General features: G+C 35.9%; 1 protein-coding gene across 11 annotated transcripts in view; it reads left to right on the forward strand.

Moving 5' to 3' along the window:
* CEP170 (centrosomal protein 170) overlaps window positions 1–19646 on the forward strand; it is a 127554-nt gene that overhangs the window by 26139 nt on the left and 81769 nt on the right. For 10 of the 11 annotated variants that reach the window (XM_017531934.1, XM_017531935.2, XM_017531936.2 and 7 more), the window contains exons 2-4: window positions 2177–2322; window positions 10602–10691; window positions 18924–19002. In XM_017531934.1, coding sequence (XP_017387423.1) covers window positions 2218–2322; window positions 10602–10691; window positions 18924–19002 — 274 coding nt within the window. In that variant the 5' untranslated portion in view covers window positions 2177–2217. Of the gene's footprint in view, window positions 1–2175; window positions 2323–10601; window positions 10692–18923; window positions 19003–19646 lie in introns of those variants that run through there. The other variant, XM_037739833.1, reaches the window with a different exon arrangement.

The raw sequence follows: 19646 nt of genomic DNA on the forward strand, positions 1-19646 counted from the left end.
ATTCTATATGACTAAATAGAAGTATGCATAGAGCACTTACGCTGTATACCCAAGTGCTGTGGTTTTCTGAAGAAGAAATTGTATCATTATATGAGTCATCTGCGGAACTAAGCTCTTGATTTAATGAAATAGCATTTTACTTTAAACAAATGACTGAGACACACATTTTGTTGTATAGACTGGAGTATTTGGTAGACAATATGAGCTTGTCACTTCAAGGAAAATAAGTGATGGGATTTTTTTTTGTTTGTTTTTGACCAGTGATAATGTTTGAGCTGTCAAGAGGAAGTTAGAATTTTAGAAACTTGATTCAGCCATCATGAACTTAACAGCTGCCCTGTACTTAAAGACTTTTATGATAAGATAGTTGGTAATGTTAATGAATGTGATGTTTTAAAATAGTGTAATGAAACACGTCAGCATTTGGAAGATCTGCATTACTCAGGAAAGCAATATTTTCCAAAGGACCAGTGCATATATAGTGTTACAAAATCCCATCAAAGTATAAGATGGATTTTTATATAACATTGTGTGAAAAGTTCATTGATATGCAAAAAACCTTCAGGAAACTACTGCTTGTATAGCTTTGATGTAGTGTCAAAGAAAACTATCTACAATTATTTGAAAAGCTTATTAAAATACCTCTCCCTTATCTACCTATTTGTCTGAAGCCAGGTTTTCTTTATCTGTTTCAAGTTAAGCAGTATATGGCAATGGATTAAATTCAAAGCTGATATTAGGGTTTTTCATTTTGTTTTTTAAGGTAGACATTAAAAAAAAAAAAAAAGGTAGACATTAAAGAGATTTGTGTTAGGTGCGCTCTGAATGAAGAGACCACCTAAACTGGCTTTGTTTGAGCAGCAAGGCTGTTTATTTACCAGTGTGCAAGTGGGCTGAGTCCGAGAAGCGAGTCAGCGGAGGGTGGTGGGATGGGAGTTGGTTTTATAGGTTTGGGGTAGGAAGTGGAAAGTTACAGAAGTTACATACAGTTCAGGGCGGTTTTTGCAAACACGGAGTTGGGGGTGATGCTGGGGGAGTGTCACAAGGTCCAAAGTCCAGTGTCACAAAGTTGGCTTATCAGTTAAGCCAGAACAATGGTAGAATGTCGAAAGTTCGGTTAATCAGGTACTGCAGGAGCTAGCTATTCTTCTTTTGTTCTTTTTGGGGGGTGATTATGGGTGTCACAAGGTCTAAGATCCAGTGTCATAAGATTGGCTTATCAGTTAAGGCAGGAATGGTTGAGGCAGGAACAATGGCAGAGCTAGCCTTTCTTTGTTCTTTAGACTTTCTGGCTCTGGGAGGCCATCCCGAGGTGTACGTGCAGGTCACGGGGGTCACCAGGGCTCAATTAGGGTATGACCTGTGGTGCAGCCAGTTCAAAGAACCTTGCAATTTGGAAAATATAAAATAGTGCTACTCTTCTCACTTATTTTTGTTTCAGAAAGTATGGTTACTTTGTCATAGAAATGTTAGTAATTCTTAAATGAAATTCAGTTATTGTTATTTTAAATGAATTCATAAATACCAGTTTTATTTCTAATATGTAAACTATATACTTATGTATTTGTATTACCCGTGTAAACAAATGCTCTTTGGAGTTCATTTTTTAAAGAGTATGAAAGGGCCTCAAAAACAAAATGTTTCAGAATTGCTGCTCTAGGAAAATGTGTTAAGAAAATAAAGTACACATGAGGAAAAAGAAATTGAAATTGCATTCTGTGGTTTACACTTGGTAGACAAAGGACCAATTTATTTGGTCTCCATAGTTCCTAATCAGATATCATATATACTCATTGAATTCATTGTATCTAAGACATTTATTGGTAAGTATTGCTCTTTTTCTAATGCTAACATGAGCATTATCTTGAGGATTATAGCGTTTGTAAACTTTGCTAAAAGGCTTCCAGAGGTGTGAAAACTATAAAAGTTTACTAGATGAGCACCTACTTATTACCTTAACCTCTTCCTTTTTAATTGGACTCTTAGTGGAGCCTGTGGGCTTGCTTAACTGATGAGACTTTAGTATATATGTCATTTCCTGGGACCTGTAGACAGTCCATTTAGTCAGGTATAAATGTTGATGAATGCAATTCTATTAGGACTTCCAGGGTTTGGTGAATAGCCACTAAAGCTAAAAATATATGAATGTATTTTTTTTTTTCATGTTTCGTTTCAGGATGACGTAGCTTTGCCAAAGACTTAGAAGCTAAGCAGAAAATGAGCTTAACATCCTGGTTTTTGGTGAGCAGTGGAGGCACTCGCCATAGGCTGCCACGAGAAATGATTTTTGTTGGAAGAGATGACTGTGAGCTCATGTTGCAGGTAATTGTGTCAGCCTTATCTATATGTGTTTATTCAAAACTTGGAATTAGTATAAAAATTTTTTTCTGCTCCTTTAGAAAACAGTTCTGTTTGGATTTGAGCTTTTTCTCCTTTTAGCTCCATCTATCATTCTAATTAATTTTTTGCCCTTTGAATCATCTAAAGAAAGTTCCAAGCCTTGAGGCTTATATTTTGTAAAATAAGTTCTTAGAATAAGGAATTTTATTAGTAAGTAGAAAGTTTCATACTATACACTTTTAATATAAGACATTGCAAATGTTCATAAAATCAGCGTAGCATGGAGTAAAACTGAATTTTGATTGTTGAAACTTCAGTGATAATGGAGGTTAGTTTCATCACTTAGAGATGTTCATTATGATGCCTGCCAGGAGCTCAAACATAAGCAAACATTGTTTACAGTTTTTAAAAGTACATTTTATTATGTATTTTTAAGGTATACAATGTGATGTTATACATACAAATAGTATAAAAGTTACTGTTATGAGGCAAATGAACATATTCATCTCACATAGGTACCCGCTTTTTGTGTGAGTGACAAGAGCAGCTAAGATCTATCCACTTAGCATGAATCCCATATGTAGTATAATTTTATTACCTGCAGTCCTCATGTTCTACTTAAATCTCTAGACTTGTTCATCCCACATATTTGCTACTTTGTATACTCTGACCTGCATCTCTCCATTTCCCTTCCCTCAGCTACTTTTTATTCTGTATCTCTGCATATTTGATGTTTTCTTTTTAGGTTGCACATACAAATGAAATCATACACTATTTATCTTTCTGGCTTATTTCACTTGACATAGTGTCCTCCAGGCTCATTCATAGTGTGGCAGATAGCAAGATCTCATTCTCTTTTAGGGCTGAATAATATTCCATTGTATACGTACACCACAGTTTCTTAAATCCGTTCATCCATTAATGGACACTTAGGTTGTTTCCATGTCATTGCTATTGTGAATAATGTTGCAATGAACATGGGACTGCAGGTATCTTTATGAGGTAGTGATTGCATTTCATTTGGGTACATGCCAAGAAGAGGGATTGCTTGGTTGTATTGTGGTTCTATTTTTAATTTATTTAAGAATCTCCATATTATTTTCCATAATGGTTGTACCAATCTGCATTCACGGTATACAAGATGTACACCCTTGCCAACATTTGTTGTCTTTTGATTTTTTGGTATTAGCCATCCTCATGGGTGTGAGGTGGTATCTCATGGTGGTCTGGATTTGCATTTTCCTGATGATTAATAGCATTGACCACCATTTCATATACCTACTGGCCATGTTTATGTCTTCTTTAGAGAAATGTCTGTTCAGGTCTTCTATCCTTCTTTTAAATGGGCTATTTGTTTTTCCCCTGTTGAGTTGTATGAGCTCTTTATACTGAGTCCTTATCAGCTATCTGGTTTGCAGATACTTTTTCCCCCGGTTTGTTGGCATTTCCTTTGCTGTGCAGAAGCTTTTTTGTTTGATGTAGTTCCATTTATTTATTTATTTTTGCTTTTATGACCTGAGCTTTTGGTGTGATACCTAAAACATCATTGACAAGGCCATTATCCAGGAGCTTTTTCTTTGTGTCCTTCCTAGGAGTTTTATAGTTTCTGTTATTATATTTAGGTGAAAAAAGATTTTTTTGGTTGTGTAGTTTGGAAAAATGAGAGAGTTTGGCTAAATTTGACAAAATTTTAAAATGGCAAAACAATCTAAAAGTCTTGAGAAAGAACAACAAGGTTGGAGAAGTTTCACTTCCCAATTTTAAAACTTAATAGAAAGCTAGTGGTACTGGCATAAGGGTACATATAGATCAAAGAATAGAATGAAGAAGTAGAAATAAACTCATGCATCTATGGCTGCTGTGAATTGAATTGTGCCTCCCAAAAAGATATGTCAATATACTTTCTATCCTACCTGTGAATGTGACCTTATTTGGAAATAGGGTGTTTGAATATATAATGAAATTTAGATGAAAGTATTGGGTTCAGCCCTAATCCAGTATGATTTGTATCCTTATAATAAGAGGAAAAGAAGAGACACAGAGAGAAGTTAGCCATGTGAAGATAGAGGCAGAGATTAGTGTTATGCTAACACCAGAAACTAGAAGAGTCAAGGAAAGATCCCCCCCTCAAGGCTTCCGAGTGTTAAGGTCGGAAGGTGCTCTGCCAGCACCTTGACTTTGAAGTCTATTTTCCAGGAGTGTGAGAAAATAAACTTCTGTGGCTTTAAGCCATCTTGTGTTACTTTGTCATGGCAGCCCTAGGAAACTGCTACAAATTGCAGTTGATTTTTGACAGTGGTGCCAAGTTCATTCAGTGGAGGAAAGAATAGTTTCTTCAACTGATAGGGCTGGGACAATTGGATTTCCTTATGCAACAGAATGAAATTGGGCCCCTATGTGACAACATATAAAAAAACAACTCAAAATGGATCATTGAGCTAAACATAAGAGCTAAGTATCCATCAGCAGAAGAATGGATAAAATGCAGTATATACGTACAGTGGAATATTATTCAGCCATAAAAAGGAATGAAGTTCTGATGTATGCTACAACATGAATTAATCTTGAAAACATTATCCTAAGTGAAATAAGCCAGAAACAAAGGATAGATGTTATATATAAACGCAAGCATGTCCTTTTTATTCATGCTGTATGGATTGATTGATTCATTGAAACAGAGTGTCACTATCACCCAGGCAGGAGTGCAGTGGTGCAATCAGAGCTCACTGCAACCTCTACTTCCTTGGCTCAAGCGGTCTTCTCACCTCAGCCTCCTGGGTAGCCTACAGGTGCATGCCACCATGCCTGGCTGATTTTTTTTTTTTAAGAGACAGATTTCACCATGTTGCCCAGGCTTGTCTCAAACTCATGGGCTCAAGCAGTCCACCTGCCTCAGCCTCCCAAAGTGTTGGGATTACAGGCGTGAGAACTACCACGCCCAACCTATGCTTTGTTTTCTTTAAATATAATATAAAGTTGATGAGGAAACTGCATGACCAGACAATAAAAAATAACTTAAACCTTTTCCTCAGGCTCTACTCCTAAAAAACTATTGTTCTTTATCTAATAGTAGCCAACTGCTTTTAGTACTGTCCTAGACCCAGTGTATTCTCGGAAATACAGACCATAAGAATAGATTGGCGTACTGGTCATCTGGTGGTCTGAATTGATGCTATAAATTATTTTGATGTTTTCTCAGTTTTCTGGTTTTATCTCAGAGCCAGAATTGTTTTTTTGTTTGGGTTCTGTTTTTTAAAACTACCCAGTTTGTTGGTTTCTTAAAATTAGTCCAAACTTTGTAACCTCAATACTTCTGCTATTTTATTATCTTAGAAAACATCTCTACCTCATTCTTTATGAAATGAGATTAGTCAAGTAGCATATGTTACTTCTTTTCTCGCAAACCTTTATTAAGCATCTGCCATGTGCCAGGCTCTCTGCCACGTGCTGGGGTTCAATGTGTATACAGATAGGGTCTATGTATCCTTAAGGGTTTAGAGTCTAGTAGAAAGAGACATACATGTAAACATGTAGGTATAAATAGCATGACCCAGGACAGTGATGGGAGTTCGTGTGGGGTACACTGGGTGCACAAAAGAGAGATTGGTCAGTTCTACCTGTGGAGGACTGTGGGGATGAGAAATTCAGAAAGACTTCAGTCTTAGAACATGGCTTTCTGGAAGGCTAAGAGTGTGGTTGAGGACATGACTTTGAAGATAGCATGGCATTTATCTGTTTAGATAATTTAAATAGTCTGTTGTGTTTATCTAGAGAATATGAAGGCAAACATTTTGAGAGATTAGGACTTGGCGGCTAGAAAAGGCCAGATCTTGGAGGGTCTTGGGTGGTGTATTAAAGACTTTATATTTTTTCCCTTAGTAAGAGGACTCCAGAGTTTTTAAGGAGGGAAGTATTGCCTTGGCTTGTTCTAAGTCCAGCACCTATTCTTTAAACTATTCCGTTTTACTGCCCAGGAATTGGAAACTGGAATCTGTAAAAGGAGTTAGGAAATTATAATAATCTAGGAAGAGAAGGTGGAGTTCTAAAGAAGAGAAAGTATCATTTGAAATGAATAAAAGAAGAAAAGAGTAGGAGAGATTAGAGGTAGGATGTGCCTTCTGGTTATATATGAATGAAAGAGAGGAAACGTCTCTAAAATCTGGAGTTTCTGGCAATAGGTGGAATTGAGGAAACAGGTGAAATTGAGGTAAGAAGGTATACTTTGGGTTTGACATTTCTAAGGGATATCTTGATTGAGATATTCAACAGAAGGCTAGAAACAAATAAGATAATATTGAGCAGAAGAGTCTGAGCAAAAGGTAGAGGTTTGGCAGGTGTGAGCGTAGAGGGGATAATTGAAGCCAGCAGGATCTTGGTTATATAGAGAGGGAAATAAAGTCAGGGTAAAAGGATATAGTTGCTTAGGAGAAAAAGTAGGATCAGAATATTAGATGTTTTGCTGCTGTCAAAGCGCTAAAGTACTATGCCAGTAAACTATTATAAATAATTGAGAGAACTTAAAGAATGAGATAATGTAGTCAAAGAGACTATTACAGTTGAGATTCCAAAAGTCAAATCAGTTTCACCTGGTAAAGGCTATCAGTGGGAGTGATAATACCAAATGTGGTAGGGATTTGGGTTGTGGGAGTTGAGAATGTTAGGTTTTTATACAGGTCATCCATGTGGACATTTAAAATCAGTCTTGGCGAGACAGCGGTTTTAATGAAAAAGGAAGTCTGAGAACCAGAACCTCAAATCTTCAAAATGTTTAAGTTAGAGTGACCCCGAATGATTGCAGCATCTGAGGAGAGGTTGTGTGTTTGTGCAATGAATACATACAGAACTGGTGATAAAAGCTTCAAAAACAGTAAAGGGTTATTCATTGAAGGGGAAAAGTAATAGTCCAAAAGCCACAGGAGTAAACTGGAGGGATTCAGACTCGTTTTGAATTCAACAGGATGTTGGCTTTAAGAGATGGCTAGCATCTTCTTTAAGGGAATGCAATGGAATTAGTGTTTTCTCAGGGGCAAAGCCAGCAGATTTCAGTTAAAGGAAGAAAAGAGAAGGTAACAATCCGTGAAAAGCTAGAAAACCAAAGAGTTTGAAGTAAAATGGATTCTCAAGAGTGTAGTGCACAGCCTTAGGAAGAGGGTCTCTATCGGAAGTAAAAATCAGATGGAAGAGGCACAGACTCGAAAAACACTGAAAAATAAGTGTTTTTCGAGTCTGTGCCTCTTCCATCTGCTTTCTGTCCTGAGCCCCAGCCTCGTCCAACCTGGAGCTCTGGACAGCTTTGATACGGCCCAACACAAATTCATAAACTTGCCTAAAATATTATGAGTTTTTTGCAAAAAAAAATATATATTTTTTTTAGTTCATCACCTATTGTTAGTGTATTTATATGTGGCCCAAGACAATTCTTCTTCTTCCAATGTGTCACAGGGAAACCAAAATATTGGACACCCCTGCTATAAAAGGACAGGGACTAGAATCTTCAATTCTTACCAGAAGTTTAAGTAACAGGAATAAAGGGCCTGGTCAAAATTGCCTGTCTTTGCAGTTTTAAGCTCAGATCAGCTAAGGTTTTCCCATTGGTATCAGAGATGTGATTAAGTTAGCAGTCTTTGTTAGGATTTAAATTATATATTTCTGAGAGATTTTTATTAAATTGTCATTGAAATATTTAAATGGGTTGTGGACTTCAATTTGTCATACACCACTGGTTCAGTTTAATCTAGAGGAAATGTGAATTCGATTATGTACAAATGAAAACAGATTAATACTTAAGTGGTTAGATATCCATTACAATTCTTACTGTTCCCCTAGTTTTCCTTGACCCAGTCACTAGTTATATTATGTTCAGTAATCTCAGTTTTCTGCTTAATTCCTGTGGTGGGTGCTGAAACACATTGTTATTATATATATGTCATAATAACTAAAAACATAGGAATTTTTTTAATTGGCTGCTTTCTTAAAAAAATAGTTACACAAATGGGATTGTCTTGTTCTGTGAGTACTAAGCTGATACTCCTTGCCTTGATTCCTGACTACTCTTCTTGAAAAGTTGTTACTCTCTTTATTAAACAAACAGACGACGTATTCTTGTGATCCCACATAACAGGCCCGCTCAGCACTCACTAATCCCCACAGTTGGAATGGCACCTCACTTGAGTCAGTGGGCTCTGTTCTCCTATGTCTTCAGAGTGCTCTATCTTTTGCTGTAGGTGTTTATGTACCGTTGGCATTCACCGTGAGCAACTGGAGGGCAGGGTACATTGTAGATTAAGGCTATTCCAGATTTCACACAAGTTGTAGACTTAGTGAAGCAGCCTATCCTAAATTACTTCCTCCTCAAATCATTTTTTTCTCAATATCCCTGATCTGTGTTTATCACACTCCTTCGAAGGCCACCATTCTCTGGCTCCATGAGCAGCCATTCGACTTCTTTATTCCTATACCTAATGGTAACCTTTCACTTTACTTTGGAATTTGCCTTTTCTCCACTCTAATTTAGATTTTTTTCCCTTGAATTTCAGTCCCTTGTCCAAAGGATTTCTGCCCATTTTCTGTGTACTCTTTTCCTCAGAGAGAGATTATCTGTCAGGATCCATTCAGTATTTATTGAGAGCCTGCATGTACTTGAAATCTCACTTACAGCATTTAGAGGTTTATCCTTAGACTAGATCAACTTGATAAATCGACAAAATGGTGAAATTATTTTGCTGAGTGGTGCTATGTTGCTTCTTACCAACTTAGGAACTGAATTTAGTATTTCATTAGTTTAATCAGAAGAACAAAAAATTAAAACAATGAAAGCAAAAATGAATTTTAAATAATTTTTAGATTTAATGCAGGAGTTTTTTAAAATCTCAAGTTGGTCCACACTCAAGTCTCCAGCAATTAATCACTTCACCTTTAAGTTGTCCTACCAGTGGCTGTTTCTAGCAGTGGCATTTGCTCCTGGCAAGCTGTCATTCTCTCTGTATTTGCTTATCTCTCTACTTTTCAGGGTGGTAGTTTGCCTTGTGACCCCAAGTTGCTGATAAAACTAAGATGGATTTTTGGTTTTCAGTTTCTTAACACTTTTCTTATTATGAAGATGGGAATGATGACTTCCAAATTCTTTCCGTGTTGGACCAGAAACTGGAAGTCATGTCTGTTCCCCATTTTTGATGCTTCCTTTGCTTTTAGTATACCAGAGTTCATACAGTAACCCTGTAATACATGGTGATCAAGTTCATATTCATTGGTTCACAGACTGTTTCTTCTGTGACTATAATGATATTTCCTTTTAATATCAATTCCTTTTAATACCAGGCTTATAGTTTTTCTTTCAGGTGCTTCTATCTGCAAATAACTCACTAAGCCCCGTGGGTGGGGAGGGAGAGCGCTTTAAAAGAAACTTAAAAGCAATTTTCAAAAATCACAGTTTGCCATTAAAATACCTTTTTTGACCTCCAGTCCCTTTCCCTCTTAGAGCTGTCCCATGCATTCCAGTTCTAGAACCCATATTTTAAGTGAAGATAATTTTGTTCCGAAACATATCATATTGTGTACCTTTTCCTCTAAATCTTTGGACTCTTTAAGTAGTTTATGCTCATTTTTAGTTTTGAAAGAAGAAAATCCTACAAGGTAAATATTTTTTAAGAATAAGATGTATAAAACATTATAAAATTATAATTCACACGATTTCTCTAAAACAATTTTAAATTTAAAAACTTAAGCTAAGGCTGGGTGCAGTGGCTCACGCCTATAATCCCAGCACTTTGGGAGGCTGAGGCGGGTGGATCACGAGGTCAGGAGTTCGAGACCAGCCTGGCCAATGTGGTGAAACCCATCTCTACTAAAAATACAAAAAATTAGCCAGGAGTAATTGTGCACACCTGTAGTCTCAGCTACTCAGGAGGCTGAGGCAGAAGAATTCCTTGAACCCAGGAGATAAAGGTTGCAGTGAACCGAGATCATGCCACTGCACTCCAGCCTGGGTGGCAGAGCGAGACTCTTGTCTCAAAAAAAAAAAAAAAATTAATACATTGAGCAAAGTCAGCTGATGTAAATTCTGAATAGTAGAACTTTAAAATTTGACGGCTTTCCTCTTTGGGGAATGTTGCTAAATTTTTATTGTATGGTAGCACTATTTTAATCTCACTTAATCCACATTTACTTCAATATTTCCTTGTGTTTAATATTAGGTATCTGGTTAAAATGTGATTGGTATTTATTCTAGTATTTTTTGTATTAACTTAAAAAATTCCTTTCAGTCTCGTAGTGTGGATAAGCAACATGCTGTGATCAACTATGATGCCTCCACGGATGAACACTTAGTGAAAGATTTGGGCAGCCTAAATGGAGTAAGTTCAGAGTTTATTTTTTTGTCCTGTTTGAACATTTGTTTAATATATTTTTTAATTTTTTTAAAAAAATTTTCACAAGTAGTACCAGTCAAAGCATTTGTTTAATATTGTAAGAAGAAAAGTCAACTTACATTTCCTAGCTATATTTCCTTTTTATTTAATTTGTATTTTACTTTTAAATGCTTATTAGGTACATAGCACTTTGGGAACCATCCAGTAAAATATGAAACTAGCCCATATTTCAACAAAGAAGCTGTAGAAGCAGTACATACATGGGAATCCAGAAAGTGGTTGTCATTGTCTGTGATGGCTAGAAAAGACTTCTTTAAGGATTTGAAACCTAACCTTGACTTCACTGTATGGCTGGAATTTGTATGAGGGAAAACAGTAAAAATTCATGGCAGTAAGAATGCAAAAAAGTACTCTCAGGGACAGAGAAGTAATGGTTAACTTTAGAAAATAAAAATGGAGCCTGGCACAGTGGCTCATGCATGTAATCCCAGCACTTTGTGAGGCTGAGCAAGTGGGTCACATGGGGTCATGAGTTCAAGACCAGCCTGGTCAACATGGTGAAACCCCATCTCTGCTAAAAATACAAAAATTAGCCAGGCTGGTGCACATGCCTGTAGTTCTAGCTACTCAGGAGGCAGAGGCAGGAGAATCACTTCAACCTAGGAGGCAGAGGTTGCAGTAAGCCAAGAATGCACCACTCCAGCCTGGACAACAGAGTGAGACTGTGTTTAAAAANAAAAAAAAAAAAAAAAAAAAGAATGGAAAGATGGAAAGATGGCAGATGGAAAGATGGAAAGATACCAGAGAGTAGACAACTTTCTCGGCTCGGGTAAAAAAGGTAAAACACAACCATTTGCCTTAACAAGTATAGTACATTATCTAAATGCCAGTGTTCATTATTCTTGGAATTCATACTTTGAATATATTTTTCTGTAACTGCTGTGAATTTTTTCTTGTTTCTTCATTTGGTGTTTCTACATTTGCCATAATATAAGTAGCCACAAACTAAAAAGAATGCTAAAGTTCTGAATTATTTATCTTATTTCAGTTTTTTCATTTTCTTAACAGTTCTGCTAACACAAGCAAGTACAGTGTTGTTCATATCTGTGCTGTTGAAATTCTTAAAATGAATTTAACAGAAATAATTGTATCCCAGCTGTTTCAAACTAGTAATACTTTTCAAATATACATCAAACATTATATCCAAGAACATGCGGAAATTTGGCAAATATGGTAATATATATATATTTTTTGTTTACCAATTCTGAATTGGCTGTCTACTGAAGGACTTTTATGTTTATTCTTTAAGTATAAATTTTTTGTAGGCATGTTTTCCTATTGGTTTTATTCAAGCCTTTTTTTTCTCAAAGCGCATAGAATTAAGTCTGCATTCTTCATGTTTGCCCTGAAAATCTTCACATTGGCATTATCCACCTTTCCAGACTGATGCTCCATCACTGCTCTTTCACTTGCTCTTCTTCCAAAACTAGTCTTCCTGCTATACTGTCTCTTTTTTCAAATAATTTAGAATTTCTTCAGTCTACCCTTTCTCCCATCTCCCTTGCCATTTATAGTTTTACATATTTTTTAAAGTAAAGCTCAAATTCTACTTCTCTTTGAAAGGATGAAAGAGAGGCCCATTTAGGAATTTTAATCTGCTAGTGTTAACATGTTGAAAGGATTAAAATAAACAGAGATGGGAAAGTAGATAGAAACTGTTGTAACATTAGGCATGAATGTTACCAATTTTGCTTCTCAACTCCTGTTTGCTAGAATTTCTCTCTTCCTTCTCCACACTCATAAGCCTCGTGTGCTTTATCAGCCTGGTATTAAATCTACTTTTACAACTCTGTAGCTATGCTGAATTTTGAACTCCTGAATAAGTTCATGTGCCTTCTGCTTCTGTGACCACGGTGCCTAGCATAGGGCTCTGCAGTCTTGAACCCAGTAAATCTTTTTTGAGTGGAACTTAATTAATTTTCTACTTGAAGAATTTATAGTGAAGAATTTTAACTTCTATATGTGGAATATTTTAACAATGTTATATTGTCTTTGAGTCTAGAAAGTTTCATCTTGACAACAGATTAACAGTAGTAGTCTGTATATCTTTACATTATTGTTTTGGAAAATAATAAGTGGGAATTACATCAGCATTTTAGTCTTTTGAAAGACTATGATCAAATATGAAAACTATTTGTTGGTTCCAAAAATTATCAGGTGAAATATGAATGATGTTTCTCTAGGTTGGTCTTTCTTATAATTTGATTATGCTGAATAATATTATGAAAGATCCTAACTCATGGAGAGAAACATCTGCATTTTGAACTTGAAATCAGGCCCTGGATTTGTAACCTGGGGCAAATCACTTAATCTCTCTGAAATTCAGTTCCCTCATATATACTGTCTCCCAAAGTGTGTGAACATGTAATGAGGTGAAGTCTGTGAAAGTAAAGATGCAGTGCAGAATCTTGCTTTAGCAGTTAAATAATGAAATGATAATTCCTGCTCTGTAGTGTTGTTAGGATTAAATGTAACAGTGTGTGCTTAGTATAGAACTTTAAAGCATTACATAAATGATAAATATACATTACACAAATGACAGCCTAAGAAACATGCCACAAAGCTCTTTAGTAGCCAAAACATGTCAAAAACTACCAACTATCATACATTTTAGACATAAGAGAACTTGTAGACTGTTACTCACAGTCTATTTACTCTTATGATCCATATTATTCTAGAACTTTAAGCATCAGGTTGAAAGTAGTCATTTTGGAGGTAGGGGGACACAGTGTAGTGGTTATGAACCCAGCTTTGATGTCACCTTAGACAGGTTACCTAAGTTCTCTATTCCTCATTTTTTAAGAAATAGAAATAATAAAATGGTACTCACAGGTTGTGTAAGTGTGTTGTATGTGTTGTGAAGATATAAATAAGCTAATAATTTTAAACACAACAGTACATACTAAGCATTCAGTAAATCTAAATTATTTTTATTATGGTAAGAAAAGCAGCAAAGACAATTTTAGCACCCTGTAGCCTACATACTTTTCAAAGAATTCACTGTTACTTTTTAGAAAAATCACTTACCAACTAAATCCAACTTAAAAATGATCATTTCTAATCTTGTCTTCTTTCACCCTACCCCAGAATACACTCCCAAGGGACCTAGAGCTACAATTTATGGAATTGCCACCAGAAATGAGACTTGTGCCTGAGAAGGCTGCAATTGGCTTTGTTGCTGATATTTTAATGGTCCATTTTCCTGCAAGCCCCTTGAAGGTTCTCTTTCCTTGGGAACCCTTTTGCCTTCAGTTCCTCCTGCCTCCTCCACTAGAGCACTTGCCCCTCTGGTAGCCACCATGGCCTCTGCCCCACCACTCCTGTGCCATTCCAACCCTGCCATTTGCTACTGGACTGCCCCCGAAGCAATCTGTGTGCCAGCTACACTGTGTCCCCTTTGCACACTAGAATTCCTGCCAGCATCAGACCTGTGTGGCATCGAGTAGAGAATGGTCATCACTAAAGGTTAAAAGGAAAGGCTAGGGAAGGAGGGGAGGCTTTTGTAGCTGGTAGAGAGATTGAGGTGATTGTGCTCTGTTCAGTTTCCCAGATCATCAATATAATGTATGCTGGCTGTATGATTTTATGCTATCAATTATGTCATATAGTTGTATGTAAATTAAATAGGTATTTATCTAAGTTCGGTTTGCTTCTGTGGGGTTAGTGGTTTGAATGGAGGATTTGGGGAGCTGGTTTAGCTTGGGGACCTAATCTTTCTGGATTTGGAACACTCATAGGATTTGTAGTTCAAAGACCTGAGTTCAAATCCCAACATTACCACTTCCGGGCTCCAAGATCTTGATGATTACTTCATTCTCTTTGCCCCATTTTCCTCACTACCAGGTAGAGGTGTGATCAAATGGCACTGACAAAGAAACAAAACTCATTTTTTCCATATCTAAGTTATTACAATTTGATCTAGTTAAGTGATTTTTACTCTTGCTCTTTGACATTTTCTCTTTTCCATTGGTAATTTTAGACCTTCAGAAGACTGTTTTCTCACAGATGTTTTCACTTGCATGTTTGTGAGCTAAAACTTTGTGTCTGGCTCATATTTACTAAGCCTTTTTAGACTTTAGGGAATAGTTCAGTCGTAAATGGCAGCATGTTAAAATTATGTTTCTTGATCTCTGAAAATGCCTAGTACACATGTTCAACACACAACAGGTGCTTAATATTTATCAGAAAGTTAGGCAATCTTAAATGGATCTTCTAGGTCATCATAGGCCTTGTGAATGGTGTTTTAGGTTGTTAGGCGGTTTCAAATAAAATTGGCTCAAAACTGTAGTACTTATCTTCAATACTGTATCTAGTTGTTGATCTTTTGCATACCAGACATCAGTAAATTAACATTTTCTTTCATTCTTTTTTATCATTTTCCTCAGCTCTCTGTGATTACAATCACGCATCCCATAATGGCAGACCCCATATACCACAGTGCTCACATAAGATGATAATTGAGTTGAAAAATTTCTATCTGTGTTACAATTGCACGCAATATTCAGTATAGTAACATACTGTATAGATTTGTAGCCTTTAGGAGCAATAGGCTATACGATATAGCCCAGGTGTGTAGTAGGCTATGTTATCTAGGTTTGTGTAAATACTGTACACTCTAATGTTTGTACAGTGAAATAAATCGCTTAATGATGCATTGCTCAGAATATTTCCCCATTGTTAAGCAGGACATGACTGTATCCTCCATATACTTTGGTAAACTCAAAACATAAATTTTAAAACACTCTGAAGTCTTCATTTTGGAACCGAACCTGAAGAGTTTGTAAGTCTCTGAAGCCTTTGAATTTTCTTTATATTACCATTTCAACCTTTCTGTAAAACATGTTGGAAGCTTGTGATTTAAGATTACTCATAAATCATCCTAAGATATAATCTAGAGTTTTAATGATGTTCCACTGTCTCCATATATATGCTTATAATTAAGATTGTAACTTTTCCTAATTTCTTTTGTAGACTTAAAACTGTTATTTTATGGCATATTACAAAGAACTATTTATGCGCAGACATTTGAGAGTATTATAACCTAATCCCTTTATGTATTTTACTGTAAATTCCTCACAATGGAAGGGCAGTCTTCTCAAATAAGCTGTTATGGCCATCTTAAATGTAATAAAATAGAAGATGATAAAAATGGAAATAAAAAGGAAAGAATAACGTAATTTTTAAAATTTCAGTTTATCAAAGAAAAATTTGTTGGGTGTTTATTTGATGTCTGCATAGGCAATTAAGCATAACCTTTGTTCCGTGTTCTATAAATCTAGCAAAATTCTAGGCCTTTAACTCTTAGTATGCCAGGAAAGATAGTTATCACCATTTGCCATCTGTATCCAGTGTACTCTTTTTTAAAAAAATACATTATATATATGTAATACATGTATTTTTACAGATAATTGACAAAAGTAAGAATAAAAAGGTAATTAAAACAACTTGAAATTTTAATGAAAAATTAGACATGACAAACTCAAATTTTTATTCCATATTTTTCTGGTGTTTAAAGGTATATACTACCCAAAATGGGCAATGTTGTTTGAGTGCGACTAACTGCTCATCAGTTGACATGTATTCACCTGGAGCGTGTATCCATCTTATAACTGTTGATTCCAGATCTCAAATACTGTATATCTTTAGTTGGTTCTAGTGTATTATTTCTGGTTCTTCTTGTTCTTGCATGGTCAAAACAGTGTTTTAAAAACTTTAACAGCTTATAATTTTGTTAAGAGATTGGCCATCTTTTCTTCCTCTATAACTGCAAAACACTTGTTTTTAGTTTTATAAACAATAATTAGAAGATAAATCCAATCATTTTATTTCTGCATCATCTCTTCCCTTCTAGTCATCTTTGTATAGACACTTGTGTTGAGAATATGTCGCTTACATACCATATCAAATAAGCATTGGAACACAGATGTAAAAAAAAAAAAAAAGAATGCTACCAACATTTTTGTAAAATATAACACTTTTTTTAAAATGAGGCTGGCCTTGGTGACTTATACCTGTAATCCCAGCACTTTGGGAGGCCAACACAGAGGATCGCTTGAGCCCAGGAATTCAAGACCAGCCTGGACAACATAGACCCCGTCTACAAAAAATTCCAAAATTAGCGGGGCGTGGTGGCACATGGTAGCCTCTAGTCCCAGCTACCAAGGAGGCTGAGGTGAGAAAATCACCTGAGCCTGGGAGGTCGAGGCTGCAGAATGAGATGTGGTCCATGCCACTGCACTCCATCCTGGGTGACAGAGCAAAACCCTGTCTCAAAACCCCCAAAAACAAAATCCCCAAAATCCCCACAAAACCCCAAATCATTCAGATTCTTTTTGAAAAATACTGCATGATTCTTATTGAATGACTAACTGGATGAAAATTTCTTTTTTCCATGGAAACATTCTTTCTCATTGATTCTTGCATTAGAAGAAAAAGTATCTATGACTGTCTTCATCTGAAGACATGTAGTCTAATAATTTGCTTATGCTGTCGATTTTATTGTCATCATAATCTAGAATGCCACTGTCTCTTGTATTTATAATTATGAAATATCTTCCTGTTTTCTTCTCTTTGTCTTTGTGAATGTTAAATCAGAAATTCTGAATTTTCAGCTGTGTTCTTTAATAGGTGAAAAAAGAAACCCCAAAATGTATAAAGATTTTATCTCCAGATGTCTTTTATATCTTCTTGGGAAGATGATGACTATTTTGGCCACTGCAGTAAGATAACTAAAGAATGATGAGATAGTGATTTATTTCACTATTGCATCATGCTTCTAGGTCTGTGCTTTTCACAATAGCCAATAGCCATGTGTGCCTGTTGAGCACTTGAAATGTGGACTAAATTTTAAAGACATAGTACAAAAAAGAATGTAAAATATCTTGTTAGTTTTTATATTGATAATATATTGAAATGGTACTATTTTGGATATATTGGGTGAAATTTATAATATATTATTAAAACTAATTTCACCTCTATCTTGTCTCCTTTTTTATGTGCCCACTGGAAAATATAATTTAGCCAGGCATGGTGGGTCACGCCTGTAATCCCAGCATTTTGAGAGGCCATAGTGAGCATATCATTTGAGCCCAGGAGTTTGAGATCAGCTTGGGCAACACAGGGAGAACCTGTCTCTACAAAAAATACATAAAAATTAGCTGGGCGTGGTGGCATGCACCTGTAGTTCCGTCTACTCAGGAGGCTGAGGTAGGAAAATAACCTGAGCCCTGGAAATCAAGGCTGCAGTGCACCGTGATGACACCACTGTGACCTTGTCTCAAAAAGGAAAGAGACAGAAAAAGAGAAAAGGAAGGAAGGAAGGAAGGAAGGAAAGGAAGGGAAAGGGAAAGGGAAAGGGAAAGGGAAAGGGAAGGGAGGAGGGAGGGAGGGAGGGAAGGTAGGGAAAGTGGAGGGGAGGGGAGGGGAGAAGAGGAAGGAAGGAAGGAAGGAAAATAAATATAATATTAGATGTGGCTTACAATATTTTTTTGTTGATTATTGCTGTTCTGTCATTCTGTTATTCTTTTGTCTTGTTATTTGGGTCACTTTTAGCATTGTTAGAAATAATTGATGAGTAAAAATGAAATAGTTACTAGGATGATAAAATAGCAGAAAAATAAGATCCTTGAAACCTTATATCTCAAATTCATAAAGGAATCCAAAGGACTCATGACAGTTGCAAAATAAAATGAGTTTTATTCTCTTTTCTTAAAGTAAATTTTCTTCTTCTTCTTTATAATAATTCCAAAAATAAAAGTAATGAAATGATTTAATCCTTACACATAGTCAGAATTTCTCAGAAAGCTAAAATTGGGTCCAGTGAACTCTGATGGTATATTAACAGTTAAATATTTCACCCTTAATCATTTGCCAGCTTCAGATTAAGAGCTTTTCTTGGCACCATTTTTAAGAACTATTCTAAGCGCCTAAATTCATCTTGGCAGCACTGGGTTCTTTGTGTGTTACCAGTAATAGAGATAAAAGGCTTAGCATAAAATTATTTATCAGCCTATAGGCTGTATGGCACATCTTATGATACTCAGGCTGTAATAGCCACCATGTGATACATACTTTTAAGCATCAGGTTTGAGAATTTGCTTATCTGAAATGTAAGAATACTTCATATGTAACCTAACATCTCTTGTTTCTTTCTTGTAGACTTTTGTGAATGATGTAAGGATCCCAGAACAGACTTATATCACCTTGAAACTTGAAGATAAGCTGAGATTTGGATATGATATCCTTAAATGATTTTGTGTACTTATTAAATTTATTCAAATATATTTACTCTGATGGAAATTAGTATTTTTGAAACAATTTACAATATAGATATGCCAGAAATTTCTATTTATTGGGCGCCCACCTATACTAAAATGCATGTTTAAAAATAGTACGTATATATTTTTAGTTATTACGCCTGTTCCTCAAAATAATCCTGGAAAAGTTGGTGGACTCAGCGTTTTTTGTTGTTGTTTTTTTCCTCTCTCTCTATTTATGTAGTTTCAGCAGCAGTCTCCCTGAAGTGCCGTTGCATATATAATTTGAGCATCAAAGAATGTAACTGGGGAGAGGACGAGGGAATGTTTAATTTTAGTCCAGCCTAGGGATTGCTTTCAGGTGGAGCATGATGCACATCAGCCTTCTGGGATGAATGTAAGAATTTAAACCTTCTTTCCTTCCATCCCTACCATTACTGTTTTAGGCATCACAGCTATATTGCCTATTTAATTCAAACTTTTCAATATCCTGTGTCTTCTAAGACCTATACTCCCTGATTAATCTACATGATACATTTAATGTGTATTTAAAATTCTTATGTTTAAAATTAGAAATCTAATAACTGAACAAGGACATGACTATTAAACTCCATGGTGTAGTATA

This window comes from Cebus imitator, unplaced genomic scaffold (assembly GCF_001604975.1).
Source record: "Cebus imitator isolate Cc_AM_T3 unplaced genomic scaffold, Cebus_imitator-1.0 Scaffold75, whole genome shotgun sequence".
NCBI lineage: Eukaryota > Metazoa > Chordata > Mammalia > Primates > Cebidae > Cebus > Cebus imitator.